Here is an 18,889-nt window from a genome sequence, read left to right on the forward strand (position 1 = left end):
AAATCAATAAACATATATTAAAAACATATAATTTATTGCACATAGACTGGGAGACTACCTGCCTCTCCAAAAGGAGCAATATTAAATACTAGATTAATTAGTAATCCACAGAACTGGAACACAATCAGAAATATATATATAAAAAATATAAAAAATTACATAAAAAGTCTTCCTCTTATGGACCCATATTGTGCTAGTCTCCTTATATTTTAACTACACAGTTAGATGATGATTTGTCAGAAAGCCTATAGTTTTATGTTACTGTATGTAGGCAGAACAGGAGCCGGGAGAATAAGTGAATATGAAAGACCAATTTGGAAGCCTCAATACACCTTGGTCCTCACTGGTAGGAACTTTGGCACTACCGTGGTTATATTATCTTGGTAGGTATCATCACCGCTGTTCCTCTGTTTACAATCACTGCTTTCAGCCTTAGTGGCTTGATACTGCCTGTAACCTGCGGAAGAAATTTCCCAATGATAGTGAGGCTCTGTGCAGTAAGATACTTTGGGCAGCGGGACTTGGTATTAGGAAGGCAGTCTGCTCCCGATTTTGTTTAGCTGCACTCCGCTGTACAGCAAATAGCAGTAAGAAATGTTCACTGTCAAGTAGGTGCACTGGACATGGTGTCCATAAATCAGTGATAATCCCTTTGGTAGCACCCTCATGCATTTCTCTGTCTGTTTAGAGCTGACGGTTTCCTCAGTGGGTAAGTATATGGGATTTCCAGTGAACTCCTTATATATTAACTTTGGCCAATCACATTTGTACACAATCAGATTGATTAGCTCAGCATCAAGAAATACATGTGTCTCTAGGCAATAGCATCCATTATTGTAATCCAACAATTTCAAATATCAACAATGATCCAATACATATAATATAAATAAGCATAAAATAAAAACAATAATATATCCATGGCATCCTCTAAGAGCATTTTGATATGACAAAGTAACAGCTTTTTCAAACAATATATCAAGTCCCATATCTGAATTGGTTCCGTTAACAAGTCTAGCACTGTGGCTCAGTGCATAGAGTGCTAGTGTCACTTAACAAGCAGACCCAGGTTTGAATCCCAACAGTTTCATTTTATTTTGTATTATTTTTATTTTTATTTATATATATATATATATATATAGCGCTCAAATAAATTGAGCTGTAATAAAAATTCCATAACTAGATTTTTTACACCTACTTAACCAAAACTCCAATTCTTATATGTCCTTGTACAAACCCATAAAAGGTGCCAGGAAACATGTGTACATACACTTCATCCAAACTAAGCAGAGCCTGTAGTTGTGTCAACATGCAGCATTTCATTAAAGGAGACCTCATATAGTAGATTACTTACACTAATAATTACACTTTCAAACAACATTCTGCTATTATCCATCTATGAGTGGTAGGTTCAATTTGAGGTGATGTGCGCATATTACCCCACTAATCAGCCACAGAATACACTACGCAATGGTAATGTACACAGCTGTACATTGGGGTGATGTCCAGTGGCTCTTCACTGAGACCTAAATTGGCCTGGAAAACAATAATTTATTGCTATCTGACTGGAATCAACATATTTAACTATTCATCCTAATAAAGGGATGAGGGGTAATTATCTGCACCAGTCTCACAGTGTCACTTACTAGTCATGGTTAAGAATTAGAACACATCCATATACCTACTTGTAATAATGTCTTACACATACTAGGCTTATGATGCTTACAAGTCTACTTGCATCAGTGATATTGCCTTTCAGGCAAGTGGAAAATATATCCAGCAAGTTTGGTTGCCAAAACAATTGATGGTACTTCAGCAATATTAGAAGTCATTTGGGGTTTAAACTGATGTGGCTGAAAACCAGAAGAACCTGTCCCAATAGTATTACAGATCATTTCTTTTGTTTCTTTCTTTTTTGAAAAAGGCATTTAAGAAAGCAGTTGGAATGAGACATTAGTGATACAATATGAGAGAATACATTAACTTATTCACTTAACTTGGAATGGTTATCAGGGCTTTGGGATGGTAGTGGAAAAAGTATCGGAAAGATATAGATTGAACAAAATTACTTTTATTTGAAGGATTATGAGTTTCATAATACATTTAAGTTGAATGTATTGAGTTTAAGTCAAGCTATTACCAAAGTTCAAAACCATAAGCCCATGCAATTAGATACCAGGTTCTTTTTTTTACAATGCATATATAATATCCAAACGGTACAGCCTGATATAACATTTATATATTTATATTTTTAAAACTTTTCTTTTTTTGTATAAAAAATGTAAAGTCTTGATAGCTAGTATTTTAATTATGATGAGAAACATCAGCATGTACATTTGTTCAATCAAACCATAGAAGCAGCATTCAAGTTTTCTTTATTGTTAAATAAGTGGGCTTTTCTTGTTTTTTTAGACAGGTGTTTTAAACAGTTTCCCTGTTTAATAAAACAAAAGGAAATTGTGTAATAGCTATTGTCATCTTTTCATGATGTACTGTAGAGACCATCTGGGAGGACAGTGTGCCAATTTTTTACTGGCAAGATGTCAAGTTACTGTACCTGCTGCTTTGAAAAGAAGCCTTTATTAAGATTAATAAATCAATAACCAAGTATATGTCTAAATGAATGCTTTTGTCTTTTAACCAGAAAAATATGGGCACGGTATAACAAAAATACTATGTTTGCCCATCTTGTGATGTCATGTACCTATTTTTTAATAATTGGGAATGTTTATATAGACAAGCCCATAGCTTACTGCTTCAAAGTGTTGGCTACAAATTTCTGGAATGTGGGATAGCTACAATTATGAACCTTTTACCATACTGAAATTTAAAAAAAAAAACATTTAGTAGAATGTTCCTGGTTTAGCACACCACCACAGAACCTTTTTACCCCCAAAACAACTTGATTTTTACCTGCCCTTGGAAGCACCCCACCCTCCTAACTCAGCCATCTTTACTTCACCTATTTCCTACCCTCAGGTCCACATCCACATGCTCATGCCTCATGTCATCTGTCTGTTTCCACTCTCCCCTAGATTGTAAGCTACTGTGAGCAGGGTCCTCCTCCTTCCTGTTCTCTCAGTCCTCTTCTCTAGCACTTCAATGATGGACCTCACCTTCCCAGCTGTATTGTGTATGAAGAATGATGGTGCTAATTATTACTTGTGCTCTGTTTATGTTTTGGTTACTGTATTGTAATGTAATGTTCTGTGTCCCCTGTACTGTCCTACTGTTGCACTTGTGGCGCCTTACAAAATAAAATTTAATATTAATAATACTTTCAAAGGGGCATCATTTTCAACAACCAGATGCACTTTATAGAGAAAAGCACACGTAAAGGTACATAAATATCAATGTAATTCAAAGATTAAAATGTACATGACACATGAAGTATACACAGCCCTATGTCCTATGTCATTACTTCTTTACAATGTATTTATGGCTTGAAGTGTATTTTAGTAGAAAAACAGAATGATGTAAATCAGGGTAGAGCTGGAAAGTTTGACCAGTTACACAAACAAAGCATTTATTAGTGACCAAAATGCTGTGCTAGCCCTGTCCTAGAAACCACCATATAATGCAGACCACAAAATATCTTGTGGATTTACAAGGCAGGACCCCAAATGTCCAGTAGACGTATCCAAGCATCTTAGGAATTGCCAGTGTCATTCCCCAATTGGAGTGTTGGGAGGTCCACACACTCTGGGCCTTATTTAGAGGTAGATGCATTTGCAGCCACGACTGCATCTTTTGCCACAGTCGCTACTATGTCTTTATGATAATGCGGCAGCCAATAGTCATCATATTGAGATACCCACTGTGGCACTGATATTTCACTGTGTGTATTAAAAACACACCATCAGTCACTCCATCAAAGACTGCACCAGCCCTATGGAGATGCAGGTACATGGCCATCTGTGTCAGAGCAACTGTGTCTTTAGACGTAGTCGCTAAAGACAACACGCTCTGCATCTGGCTAGCCACCCCCATGTTACCACCGGTGAAATCTCACTGAAATCCCTAGCTCTTGTGTATGCATGTGCAGTCAGGTTTCCTGACTGGTAAATAGCCAGTGCAACCACCAATGAGAGAGCTGGACCAAGGAGAGGCTGTCCTCAGGGTAAAGTTATCTCCTACTACCCTTACCAGTCCACCTCTTGGTTTATTTAACTAAAGGGGTTGCCCAAAAAGTGTGAGGAATTTATGGTGAATTTTAATTTTTATGGCATGTGTATTGCCACCCTCACCCATAAACTCAAAGGAAGCTTTTGCACAGACACACTTCCTATAATGTGTGCATGAACCTATGCATAAATGGGGCAGTCATTTGCACAAAATTAAATGTACTGGGCATAAATAGTGTACATACTTTTAATTTGAAATGTATTAATTATTTGGTGATAGAATTTGAATTACTTAAAGTGGTTTTAATTAGTGATTGGTTTTATTTATTAAAATAAAAAATTTATTTGAAATATTATTTTTTTGTGGTACTCTATATTCGATAAACAAAATATAAATGATCTACTTATCTACAAAGCTAAAGGTTACTGTGTTAACATTTTTGAATAGATTTATACTAACAATAGCTGCAGTTGCCTGTAGTAATCTATTTTTTGTACAGTGATTAGTGATGTGAAGAAGAAATTACAGCACAAATTAAAATATTAATATTAGCACATCAACTAACATCTCCAACCGGAGGAGTAATTGTGATTGATTGGGCCCATGGCAAATGTAAATAATGGTGGCATGTTGAAAACTTTATTTTAAAACATCCATCCCCTATCACAGAAATGTAAGGCAAGCAAGGGTCCATCTGCTGACAATGCCTGCCAAGCCATGCCCCTGCACTGGTCTCCACCCCCCCCTAACAGGTGCCCAGGGTACATGCACCACTTGTTCCATGCTTGCTTATAACAATGATTTTAACAGATATTACTATTGTTTTGAGAATATGATTTCAAAAGAGTAAACTTTATTTCTATGTGACCATGTCATACGTAGAAGTGAGCTATGGTTTGAAATCGCTCATTTATTTCAATTGTCAAAGTACCTTGGAATTCTTGAAAAAATGTGTGTATTGATTTAGTATCTCATAATACTAGTTATTGCTATATTGTATTGTTCATTTAATAAGGCTGTGTCCATTTATCCAATTAGATAATTAGATTCTGCAATTCCCATCATGCAAGATAAAAGTATCTACATTCCAGTCCTAACATGGACCTTTGTCACATTCTGACAAAGGTCCATGTTAGGACCGACACATTGATGCTCATTCAGTATCTTGCATGATAGGACTTGCTGAATAAAATATAGCATTTTTCAAGAATGGTGAGTGCATCCTTTTTTTTTACTTTGGCTTTGGACCATGTTTTTTGGATCTATTTGGATTGCAATTTATTTTACCTAATAGACATGAGTTTGGACCTTGCTAACTTTAGGTCAGGTGCCTTTTCACATAGGTGAGTGGAGGGAGAGGGTGTGGTTCTGTGAGCTGTGTACTAAAACGCCATTAGGAGAACATCAGGACAAAAGGAGCTATAGTTGTTGTAGAGTAGGTAGATGCAGTGGGTGTGGGAAGGGTGACTGCAGGCATCATTGTTAGTGTATGTGCGTTTGTTTCTCACACACTGCACATGCACACACGGCAAACTAACAGGTTACTGTGTGTGTCGTTCTTGATTGTTTGTTAAAGTGAAGCTACACTTTTTATTTACTCATGGAAATCTGCAGTGTATTGTTTGTCACTTGACAGAGGCAGTGTTGATTTCAAGATTACATGAAGAAAAAATGCCCTGCTGTGTCTGCACCCCAAGAAGACCTATTTGTTTTGTGTCTTTTTCTTATAAGAGAAATATTTGCAAAACAATATTCTTTTCCTGTTGTATAAAAAAAACCTGCCGTCTTTTCTAATTCAAAGTATATTAACAGAAAACCGCAACGCTAAAAAAAAACCACATAGAAAAATAATAATAGTAATAGTACAAATAATCTCTATTTAATTGGTCAAACAGATAAACACAGGAAAAATATAAACAGTAATTCACAGATATAATAAAGTAAAATACTAAATATTTATTACAGCTTTTATAAAATTTCTGGATCAATTCATTTGCTTGTAGACATAATGTCCTCTGTAACTTTAAAGAATATTGTGTCCAGCAACAATGATAATAATTGTAACCACTGGATACTTATGTAGCAATATAACGAGCAGTAATTCCATCCAGAGATAAATTCTGTTCCCAGCTTGTTTGGTTGCAAAGTGTCCAAAGTCAGCATCTTTAAATATGCAATCAGTGCTGTTTAAAATGTGCACCTTGGTACAACAACAGGGATGTCTGTCAGATTTGTGGCCATACTAGCCTTCGGTATGTTTCCGGGCAGCTAGAACTTAGAGATCTGCCGGCCACTGGATCCGGTGATGGCTACATAGTGAGGGACTGCAGAGGTATTAATGGGCACCACTTGTCCAGGCAGCAATTGGCTGTTGAAGTAAATGTATCCGCTGGAATACTAGTGGCATAGCCGCAACTGCAGGGATCCCCGAGGATATATTTAGATGACACAGTGTAAAAAATATAACCACTCATGGATCAGTCAATAGAAGAGCATGAGCAAACCAGTACTAGTGCTACCGTTGCTGCCAGTCATAGTACTTCTTCAACATCTACTAAAGGTGGTCAAGGGGAAAGAAGATTTATAAAATGGCACCGCAAATCTAAATAGTATTTCACAATCTCAAAGAAAATATCACCTTTAATAATAAAGGGAAAATTTACTGCCAAAAAAATAAAAAATTGGCAACATCCATACACCACACACAGTGACAAGGAAATACTCAGACCATTGTCTTTGTTTGCAAGTGGTGGTCCCGCTACTGTTGTTTAATGCCATAGAATGCCTATTGTGGGAGCCAGGGAAAAACACAGTCAGGCATCTTCTGAAACCTTGCATGCAACACCTTCACGCTTTCAGTCTAGAGGTGTCACCTTTCAAACAGGCAAATCAGTGCACAAAAAGTACATCCTGTTCACAAATTTTACAGATCACTGAGGAGAACCTAAGGGTGTATACGAGTGATATGTGTGAGTCTGACATTTCTGACACTATAATCATAGAAAAGCCTCCTTCCATCATTTCTGGACCATCTGCAAATGTGAGGATGAGTAGTAGTAAAAGTAAATGTTGACATAGATATTTAGGATGCTACTGTGGAAGTGCATCAGGATGAGAGGGATATTTGTGTATCCGACGCTAATGAGGATGTTGATGATGAATGTGCTGGATAAGAACAAGTTGATAAAATTCAGGAGGAGGATGTTTGTGTCAAAGAAAGTCAGCCACCAGTGGCAGCAGTTCTTGCCAGTAATAATAATAAGAAGGACATTGTCATGCCTGGACATAACACCAAAAAAGCCACCTCTGTCTTGTGGAATAATTTTTTCCCAAACCCTGACAACATTTGTCAAGCCATCTGTACCTTACATGAGGTCAAAGTAAGTAGATGTAGGGACATTAACCATCTATGCACCTCCTCCTTGGTATGTCATTTGCAGCAAAATTTTAAAAGTCCTGTAGAATAATATCAAGCAGTCTATCATCAGCTACTACCAGCAAGGGTAGATCCCAGCACATGCACTCTCCATCACAAATACCTTCATCATCAACCTCCTGCATCCAATTTGCAATGGTTAAATGACACTTTCCTTATCCAGGATTCTCATGTAGAATAGGGCTGCTGTTGTTATAGGGGGTGAGTCTTCATCACAGAAGGGGACCAAGAGAATTAGTACTGTAATTTGAAACAACAATTGACTGTGAAACAATCATTTGCAAGAGGAACCAAGTATGTCAGCCACGATCCTGTTGCACAGTGGATCACTGACGCCATGATGGCTATATTAGCATTACATCGCATCCAATATCTGCCATCAGTCTGAATCTGATTTTAAACAGTTGAGGTTATGTGTCCCCACTACCAAATTCCATCTCAATACCTCTTTACCAGAACAGCAATTTCTCACCTATAAAGGGACATTAAAAAAAAACGTATTCTTGACCAAAGACGATTCCATCATGTGTTTAAAGGCAGTGTATATTACTTTACTTTACTGGAGCAGTCATGTTTTTTTGTATCTTGCAATGCCATCCATCACTGCTTCTTATCCAGGTGTATCAGCCCTGTTTCCTGCAGCTTCTCCACAGATACAGAGTAGTATCATCAAATCATATCATCATATAATTAATAATTAATTATCAATTTCAACTAGGCTGTTACTCTGCTTTGAATCCTGATGCCTGTGATTTGCTCTTTAGATTCACTTTCCACTTTAAAAATCTCATTGGGATTTTGGAAGCTTCTCGTTAATTAGTATTTTCCATGTCTTCGATTAGAATTTTTTTAGTTATATTAGTACTGTAATCAATCCTTTATCTGGCTTCAATTAAATTCTCCAGTTCCATTTACTTGTGCTGGCCTCAAGTCACTGATCTTGTTTAATGAAAACATGTTATAGTATAGAATCATATACAGCAGTTTATATTAAACTGCCACCCTGTCTGTATATTCTTTTAAACTGCCATGTGTTTGTGCCGCTGTTCTGTCACTTACTTTAGCCAAATTCTAAGCAGTGAGATGGTTAAAATGATTAGAAATTAATATTTTCGATGTTAATAATAATGTAGGAATAAAAACAGGCCCAAATTACGTGATATTAGCTGTTATTATCAATTTTAAAGTAATTCAAAAACTAAATTCAAAAAAATAAAACATAACAAAAACACTTGAGGGTGGTTTTGCCAAAAATGAAAGCTTTGCCAAACCAAAGCCAAAACATGGGAGTCCATGCACATCTCTAATATATGCACTCCTCCTTTAAGTCCATCAATAGGAGTGTCTTGTACTGTCTCAGCATAAACGACTAAAACCACAATAGTCCATTTCAAAAAGAGGGCACACACCAATCCACATGAAATATAATCACTTTAATAATTATCACCTTTAAAAATTTCTCAGTAAGTAATGAGTCATGGGCTGCTGCATGTGAAAGGCGGTTGCTGTGAAGTTGGTTGTCTTGAAAATGGACTGAGAGTGGTCTGAAATGTCGACATACATGCTGACATAAAAGCATATGTGGTGGTGATGATGTGCAGTTTTTTCATGACTTATTGAGAACTTTTTAAAGGTGAAAATGAATTAAAGGTGGCACTTGTCATGTAGCAGCCAAATAGTAGTACCCCAGTCCAAGGCCAATATCTGCAGCTAGTTGTAGCAGCACAAGAAAGTAACAAAACATAAAAGTAAATCGTTGTCTGTCTGGCTCTAAAATATAGAAAATAATTTACTCTCTCAGAGTGAAAGGACCTAAAGTCCCTCTCACAAAGCAGAAGTATTTAGTACAGCACTTAATTCTGTAATCACAGAGTCTCTCAACAGCCCTCTGACCTGTTCCCCAGGCAGTGAGAGACTAACTACAGAGATTGACATACCCTTTATCAGCCTCTTCCAGGTGGCCTGGCAATCAAGGAATGCTAATCAGCTTCTCTCTACCAGACAGTAGCTAAAAACCTGTGACATGTATATCTTCCCTTGACAAACTTTCCAGTGTTTTTGTCACTATATATAAAAAGTTATAGGGTGCCACGTGTGCTCTGCAGTGCTGTACAAAGTGCAAAACAATAAGACAGTAAAGTACAATACAATAGACAAATAACATAGCACTACAACCCTTGTATCAATTAGAGTGGGTGCAGAAAACAGGTATAGGTTGTCAGAGAAAAAACAAAAACAACTAAGGAGTGGAGTCTAGAGGCACAGAGCTCTAAGATGAGGTGTAGAGTGTTGCTGGTGTTTATGAGATGTAGGTAATGAGAACTGGAGGAAGGAAGGCCTTGCTAATGGAGCTTACAGTCTAAATGTAAGAGGGAGACAAATGGAAGACACTGAGCCAGTGTAAGGGAAACTTAGGGCAGAAAGGAAGAGTGGGAGAACTGGAAGATGCAAGAAGGTGATGTAGACTGCTTAGTGAGATGGTTAAGTGATGTACTGGTGGGTTTTTAGTGCCTGATTGAAACATTGCAGGCTGTGGGATAGTCTGATGGAATGAGGGAGAATGGTGGGGGCGGAGTTGTGCACCTGAGATTTGTCTGTTTCTGTGCCTACAATTAGTCTCATCAGGTAGCACCTCCCATTATATATATTCAGGGTGTGCAGACCAGGATTTTTTCCCATATACTCCATTTAATGTGCTTTATTGCACATCTGAGGGAAAGGAGACGCCTCTAGCACCCTTCATTATTGGTTTAAAAGCATGGAGTCTGGTAATGTATATGCACACTGGTATTAGGCACAATTCTAGGTAAGTCCTACAAGTTATATACTGTAGTGCAACCTTGGTTCATTTTTGGGGTGTGGGTCCCCCTGGATTGCTTTGGTTGATTTGTTTCAGGGCACCGCATTATAACACATTTTCCTTCATAACACATTTTAACCCTTCACTGTTTGTTTAATATATATGTACTTCACTTTTTTATTTTCATTCTTTATATGCAGCTGTGGCTGCTCTTAACAATCTCTTTACACTGCACTTTTCTTACTATGGCAGTGCCCTGGGGCGGCTCAGCTGGGCTAGTTTGGGGGGGTCCTGCACTCTGGATTTGAACCCTAGTATGTTAGGGACCTACCCTAAAGAGGTTACCTGGATATGGTGGGTAGGTCTCTAACCTTGGCCATGATTTTGCTAAAAATCTCTATTGATTGCAAAATTTTATTGCATTTATATATTAGCACAGTAATAATTTGTTTTTGTATTTCCTGCCCAGTAGGTACCAGGGATGTTTACTATAAGAAGAAAAAGTAGAAATAATGTTGGGGCATGTTTAGGTTAAATAAATAGGGTAAGGATGGATCGGACTAAGAGGCACCAAAATGGTTTCTAGTCTAGGAATTCATGGGTCTTAATCTGGCTTTGAACTGTGGGCTGCGCAATCTTAGCGCTGTTTGATGCTATGAGCTGGAATAAGAGACATTACTTGCTAATAGTTTGGCACATGACTATGCCTACTGTTGCAGCATTATGCAATAATAATAATATGTGAGGATGAGATTAAGTGATGGATTTTTGTCTATTTGTAAATCTGCCCTTTGGTGTCTCTTCAAAGGAAAATGGTATTTACAAAACAATTATTAATGGAAATACAATAAAGTATTTACTTACTAAATCTTTCAGATTGTAAATATTGTATTATTGGTCCTATAAATCTATTGTAAGGGGTTAAATCAGGGACAGCAATACACTGAATCTATCAAGTTAAACTCACTTCTTAACAGTATGCTTTCAAATGTACAAACTGTGAAAATACCTTGATGATTAAAGTAAAGGCTTTGAATTTGAATGCCCTATATAACTACAAAGAAACTGCTTGCAAATCAACTTTCTTTTATCTTGCCTTTGCTTTATTTAGACTGTAAGGAGAAATCATTCCTTAGTATTTTAAAACGGTTGCTCGCATTAATTTTAGCTGTTTCAAAACTATTTATGTAAATGTATTGTAGAAATCAGTTACAAGGACAGTTGCATTTTTATGTCTGTTAATGCATTTTTGCTATTATTGTGTTTTCTGCTTTATTGTCCTGCTTTACTTTTTAAAAGAAAAGGTTAATGAATCAACAACAATACAACACTCAATCTGTTCAAAGCATACAATATACACAGGGGCATTTTAATAAAGGAGGGGGCCCGTGTACAGCCTCTGTTTGGGCCCTCTCCTCTCTGTCAGAGCAGTAGATTCTGGCTTCATGTGGGTCTCCAGGAAAATGGTGCCTGCGCCTTTTTCCCGGAGACATCTTTTCTGCGCATGCGTGAGTCACTGGGAAAATGGCCACCGCCATTTTCCCAGTGACTTTTTCTTCTCAGAGCAGCATGCCAGAATCTGCAGAAAAGTAAGTATAACTAGTATGAGTGCAGGGTGTGCGGTGTGGGCCCCCCTGGACCCAGGGGCCCATGTGCACACCTTACACCCATTATAAATACGCCCTGAATATACATTAAAATAGAATTCTCCTTTCAAACCTACACTTAATAAACAATAATAAGCAAAAATCTGTAGGTTATTACAGTTTATGTCAAAGTGCAGGACCATTTGCTTACAAACACTGGAAAAAAGACAAAAATAGTCATTCAGAGAAATTGGTTAAGTCAAACGAATTTAACCAATTTGAACAATTGTTTTTGTTAATTTTCCAGTGTTTGGAACCATATGGTCGAGCATCATTTGCTTCCATACATTACCAGGTTTTCATTCCTACCAGCCAGATTGGACAGATGTCTGACAGATAATAGCATAGTGTATGCCCAGTAAACGTATATCAGTCCAATTGGAACAGGTGTCACACTTGCGGGACCAATTAGGAAATAAAAATCCCCTTAAAGTACCGTATAATTGCAGTCCCTCTGGCTGGCCGGGTTCAGGTGGTAACAGAATAGTAGTGCTGATGGATTAAAGCAACATATAAATGTCCAAAAGTAGGCTTATAGGGTATCCTGTGTGTAAAGACCTCCTTTAACTAACTTGTTTCAGCACTCTGCAGCACCCTGTGCAATTATACTTTAAGGGAATAGAATTACCGTATAGGTAAAATCTGTTAATGAACAAAAATACTGAAATATGATTAAAAAATGTAGTAAAATCATCTGCAGCAACCTGATTATGAGTTTGTGGACACTCACTAAAATAACTTTCTAACAAAAAAGGTAAACAGAATACAAGTAATAGAGTGGTGTTGTGCCTATAATGGCAGAATGATGTAATTAAGACACATGAATTACTAAACAATTACACAACATTTAATAAAAAACAAATCACACATCATATAACAATAAGAGTTATCACATAAATATGTACCAATATCAAAAATAAGGTGTTCTATAAACCACTGTTAAAAAATAATCAGATCAGTAAATGGAATCTCTGTCTGTATACACAATAAAAACCTTCCACAGGTGATGGATTAATCAAAGTCTTGAAGCTGCTTTATGGTTAAATAAGCTCCAAAAATGGTGTACTTGCACATGTCCCAAATTACCAGTATAATATTTGGCTTGTATGAAGATAATTATTTAGCGAGAATACACGCAGAGCACAATCTCCAAGTGTATATGCCCTGTACCAGCACCACCATGGGAAACAGATAGTCTTGATGTGAGCTCACAAACCAATCTAGCAGCAACAGCAGCAGCAAAAATTCCAAACAGGTGGCGACACGTTGTTCTCTGGGTTCAGTGTACAGCAAGAAGATAGTACAACAGTACCAAATGAGCAGCAGCAGTCTCCTCTGCATGTGGGGTGGCGGGATCACACTGACCACGCCCCCCCTGGATTTGCGCAGTTTAGGCCACACCCCATTCTATCGGGTCAGGGACGGCTCTTAATGGCCTTGACCTCTAGCATCTCTCTTTTACTGTTTAACTGTGGCCCACTAGTGAAACAATAAGACTGTGTCCAAAAAGAGGGACAGTCCTGCCAAATCCGGGACAGTTGGGAGGTATGAGTGTGTGTTAATGCAGCTTAAATATAAGAGTTTTTATAACATTTCACTTCCATTATAAGCTATGTAGATACAGGGTTTCTCTCACATGTTTTCAGATTCACACAAGTACTTTTCAGCTCTACATGGAGAAATATTGCAGATTAATGTTCTTTATTTGTATAGTGCCACCATTTTAAGCAATGCTTCTCAGAGAATATTAAATCATTGAAATCAATACCTACCTACCTACCTACCCCATTTGCAGTTACAGAATAAAATCTCTACCACATATACAAAACTAAGGTCCACTTTGTCAGAAATCAAGTACTGTACAGTATGATTTTGGACAGTGTCAAGAAAATGAAGCACTCAGAAGAAAGTCACACAATCATGGAGTGAAAGTTTAAGCTTGATTAATAGAGTGCCCTGGTTGGCTGGGGAGCTGGAATGTTATCCTATGTGCAGGGCCGGCTCCAGGGTTCTGAGCACCCTGTGCCGGCTCTTGGCCTAATTACCATAGGCCACGCCCCCTGTATGACATTTTTAGAGGCTTGCCTCCAAGTAACGTCAGGCTGGGGGTAAAGCCCAGCACTCCGTCACTGGCTGGGCTTCCCCCAGCCCTCTGCTGTCAGTGAATGGTTGCTGCGCGCATCCATTCACTCTCTGGGGTTTCAGCCCCCCGATTTGACCACCCATGGGCCACTTCGGCCCGCGGGTAGAATGGCGGAACGGTACTGTCCCACTGAAATCGGGATGCTGGGGAGGGGTGCCGCCGTCTACAGGTGGCGCCCCTGTGCGACCGCACTGGTCGAACACCCCTAGAGCCGGCCCTGCCTCTGTGTTATTGTGTTGAAATGATAGATAATAACATTATATGCAAAACAATAGCGTTGTGCTGCCCTATGTGATATTATAAAAACATTGAGTTATGCTGTATTAAACTTATCAGTATCTTTCATTTAAAGACTGGCTTATACCATTGGCATGGCAGTTACGTTGCATTGCCACTCACTATATTTCACACCTGGAGTAATTTATGCAAAACCAATTACAGTGGTTAGATGCATGAATGCCAATTCAAAGAGATGTAATTTGCATCAACAGTTTAAATTTTTTATTACATTTGGAAATGTGCTATTTTGCTTTGTTTTGCATTGTAAACTGTTTAATGTAATTACTGGCCTCAGTTTGTTTAGCCCTGTGAACAATCAAATGTAGAGTTTGGCTGCAGGCCAGTTGTTGCCCCATCCTCTGCAGAGTCATTTACAGAAAATCAGCACTAGAAAATAAAAAGGTTCTCACGCCCCAGTGAAACATATCTATAATGGACAATATATCCTTTGTACAACTGACAAATGATGTTTCTGGCCATACATATTATGTGCAGGGGTGCCAAGAAGGGGGGAGCAGGTGCTAAATACCCAGGCCCAGGCTTGCTGGAGGGGCTCAGGTCCGGCTCCACCCCCTCCATCTTAAATCAAAGCAGCCCAGTACACGCTGCTGTGTGCTGGGCTGCACTGGGAGACTGCTCACGGCTGCTAAGTAGCAGCAACAGCAGTCTCCTATGCCTGTGGGGGGAGTGATCCCACTGATCGTGCCCCCCACTCGCTATGCATCAGGCTGGGGGGCTCACAGTGCCCCCCTTCCCAGCTGCAATTTTTTTTCCGAAAGGGGCGTGGCCACGCCTCCCCACAATTAGGCCATACCCCCTTCTTCCACTGGGTCTGGCGCGGCTGTCGGTGCCCTTGGTTATGTGGACAGTTGGTAAGTGTGTGTATACAATATCGTTTGTGCATAGCCTTAGCAAATCGTTATTTCAGTTGGCCTGTCAGTCAGACAGCTGATTTGTTATTCCAGTGTGTACCCCAGAAAGTAATGGTTGGTAATATGAGTTTAAACTCTGAGCTGACAGTTATTTACAGAAGTGTTCTCAAACACCTAGGGGTATATTTATCAAAGTTCGATTTTGATTTTGTTTGATTTTGCATTTGGAGATTTACTAAAGGCAAAATCGAATAAAAAATGAACATAAAACTGAATCCCAGTCAAATCCCAATCAAAATTGAATATTGGTGCTTTTACATAGACCAACATAGAAACTCCTGATTTACTAATATTCGATTTGAAATTGAACATGAATCAAACTCCAAATCGAACATCAAATCCCCAAAAAAATAGACCTGCTACTTGCTGGCAATTTTAGCATGAGCAGTTGTGAATGTCACAGAAGCATGCACAGATCAGTGAGATCTGCGCATGCTTCTGTGTGTAAAAATGTGGCAAGTGTTACATTTTATTTAAAAAATTACGTGGCTCCCCCCTAAAAGCACAACCACTACCGGCCTTTTTTGATCCGGTCCTAGTTGTGAAAATATGGGGGACAAAAGATGTAGGGGTTCCCCCGTATTTTGCACAACCAGCACCGGCCTATTTCTAGCGGGGGTGTAATGCCACATACATGGTACCCTTTCACCGGGTCCCGTGGCCAAAGTATTATACCTGACCGCTAGTCAGACCAGGCTGTGGATCTCTGGGGGTTAGGACCCCCCAATAAAGGGGTCACCCCTCTCCAGAGCACCCCAGGCCTGGGCTGATAGCCCGGGGCTATCCCTGGCACCACTGCCCGTTGGTACCAGGTTGATTGTGTATAAAAATAGAATAAATAACATTGTTTTTTAAAGTAGAACTAGAAGTCTCTGCAAGCCTCCCCCTCATGCTGGCACTTGGAGAACCACAAGTACCAGAATGCAGGGCATTATTGGCCCACTGGTACTTCTAGTTCACCTGCAAAAGAAATATTAAAATAAAGAGACGACACACACCATGACAGTATAACTTTATTACACTCACACATACTCATCTACAATCCCTGTACATGTTCTAGTCTCCATGTAGGCATCCACGTATTCACAAAACCAAAAAGTGACATTAGTACCATCCTCTGAGGATGGTATTTCCTGAATGACAGCTCAGCCATGGCATTTCACGTCTCTCTAAGCCAATGATTTCTAAAATGCATGGGCTGAGCAATCATTGGCTGAGAGAGGCAAGCCTCCGCCTCTCTCAGCCAATGAACGGTTCTCACCATTGACTTCAATGGTGATAACCGCTAGGTTACTAAAGGTAATATGGCATAATTACAAATGTCCTGATCAGGGACAGGATTGACTGTGGGATCTATATATGAATGAGAGACAAGCCTAAAAGCCAACAAATGTATTTTTTACTAGCTTTTTATTAATGCAACCCAAAATTTGGTGACACGTAGCCTTGACCTTCATTCTATTCTGCATTGCATATATCACTGAACATTCTGCATGACACATGTGTCACTTCTGGGTCTCCCAGGTCCCCTAAGTGGGTCACCTCCTAACTTCTGAAGGTGTCAGACTAGATGCTTCTGAAATATTGGCAATACAAATGGCCACTTCTTTAGACAAGCTCAGTTTTCAGTGTTTCATGGGCATAATTAACTACCTGTCCAAGTTCCTGCCATACTACAGTGAAGTGACTGCTCCACTCCATCAGCACTTACATATGGAAAGTGTGTGGTGCTGGACAGGGCATAATGATCCTGCAGTTTCCTGACTGAAATCCATGCTGAGAAACAGCTCTGTGCTCCTGTTCTTTGATTTACATCTTCCAGTGTTACTCTCTGAAGATGCTTCCCAGCACTGTCTCTTTGCTGTTTGCATCTGTTTGCATGCAGTGTAACAAACCAGGTGCTTTTGCTTCTAGAGCACTAAAGTTGCAAATATATCATTTAGAGATGTGAATGTACAAGTGTAGGACAGAACTTCATGTGATGCACTCTACTGAGTTAATTTGCCTCAGTCCGATGTTACAGATGATGAAATTGCATTGTAATTTGATGTGTTGTCATGAAGGTATTTGAAGGAGCTCAACAGATCCATCAAGGACACCAAGGCTGTGAGGCAATAAAATGGTGGGCTAAGGATGTTCTGTATTGGACCTCCATGGGGTCTCTGATTGATCCCCCTGCAATGCTTTTCAAGCTTATCATGCCAAAGTCCATCATTACAGCTGACATCTTTGATTGGAGGGGGAAGAGTTCTTGGTGCTGGTTGAGTCATACTCTGGTAGGTTTAAATTGACTACTTTCCTCACATAACAAGCTCAGGAGTCAACAACAAGTTGAAGAGACACTTTTCTGTGCATGGCATCCCACAGCAACTCCTCATGGATATTGCCATGCAATTAATGAACAATGATATTCAGGACTTCAATAAAATTTAGGACATCAAGAAATCACCAGCAGTGCTTTTTTATCCATATTACAATGGACTGACCAAAAGGGTAGTTCACTCTGTCAAACACTTAAACTGGAAAAGTGCTTTCAAGAAGGCTCAGGTTTGTTCATGGTGTTACTTAACCTGAAGAATACCCCTAAAGAGGAACTGCTAACTCCTGCCCAGCTTCTGCTCTCAAGACATACCCATACTCTAATCCCTGTAGCTAAGTCTAAACTGCAACCACATATTTAAGTTGATATACTGGGTACACACACCAGATCTAGGACACAGCTCAAAACCAGTCATGACAAGTCCTCTCATCGTTTGAACCATATATATCCTGGTTATATGGTCAACTCGTGTTTCAAGGGTGTTCCAACTGAACCAACAGTGTCTCTGTGGAAGCTGGAGACACCACATATAAATGAAACAAATGCCACTTTCTGGAAATGTCCAAAACTCCAGATTCTCCTATATCACTTATGTGTCTAGAATCAACCTGCTAAAGTTGATGACAGTCCTTTTCCCTTGCCCTATCATAAGTCATGACCAAACCTCACTTTCTCTCTCCGTTATTACTGGTTCTGGTCAAGTTTCCAAATCTAAACCATAGTTTCAAGACTTTGGGGTAGATGTATCAAAATTTGGAAAGAGATAAAGTGGAGAGATAATGTACCAATTAATTAACATCTAACTGCCATTTTACAGGCTGTTTTTAAAAATGTACAGCTAGGAGCTGATTAGATGGTACTTTGTCTCTCTCCAATTTATCTCTCTCCAAGTTTTGATACATCTATCTCTTTGTTACCTAGTTCCATCCCTATGTGCATTTCAGTATTGTGTTTATCTCACTGTCCTACATTCAACACTGATTTACACCCACACACTTGTTTTATATATTTATTGCTTGAAAGGACGGCTGTAGATGTATGATACATTGGTTGGCATAAGTTGCATCATGCCCACTACAGGATCAGGAAGTGTGCCAGTAACCATCTTGTATTCAGTTTACTGCTATGACACCATAATAATCTTCCCTTGCTTGGGTTAATGGAGAGCTACAGTGGAAAATGAAATGAAAGAGGATTGAAAGAGGCAATAA

General features: G+C 39.1%; 1 protein-coding gene across 5 annotated transcripts in view; it reads right to left on the reverse strand.

Moving 5' to 3' along the window:
- Window positions 1-18,889, reverse strand: part of LOC148517857 (monocarboxylate transporter 2-like) — a 284,753-nt gene that overhangs the window by 154,986 nt on the left and 110,878 nt on the right. Inside the window, exon 5 of one of the 5 annotated variants that reach the window (XM_088478122.1) lies at window positions 18,799-18,845. The exons of the other annotated variants lie outside the window; for them this stretch is intronic. Coding sequence (XP_088334248.1) covers window positions 18,835-18,845 — 11 coding nt within the window. The 3' untranslated portion in view covers window positions 18,799-18,834. Of the gene's footprint in view, window positions 1-18,798; window positions 18,846-18,889 lie in introns of those variants that run through there. 5 annotated transcript variants of the gene reach the window in all.

This window comes from Taudactylus pleione, unplaced genomic scaffold (genome assembly GCF_031769625.1).
Source record: "Taudactylus pleione unplaced genomic scaffold, aTauple2 ptg000207l, whole genome shotgun sequence".
NCBI lineage: Eukaryota > Metazoa > Chordata > Amphibia > Anura > Myobatrachidae > Taudactylus > Taudactylus pleione.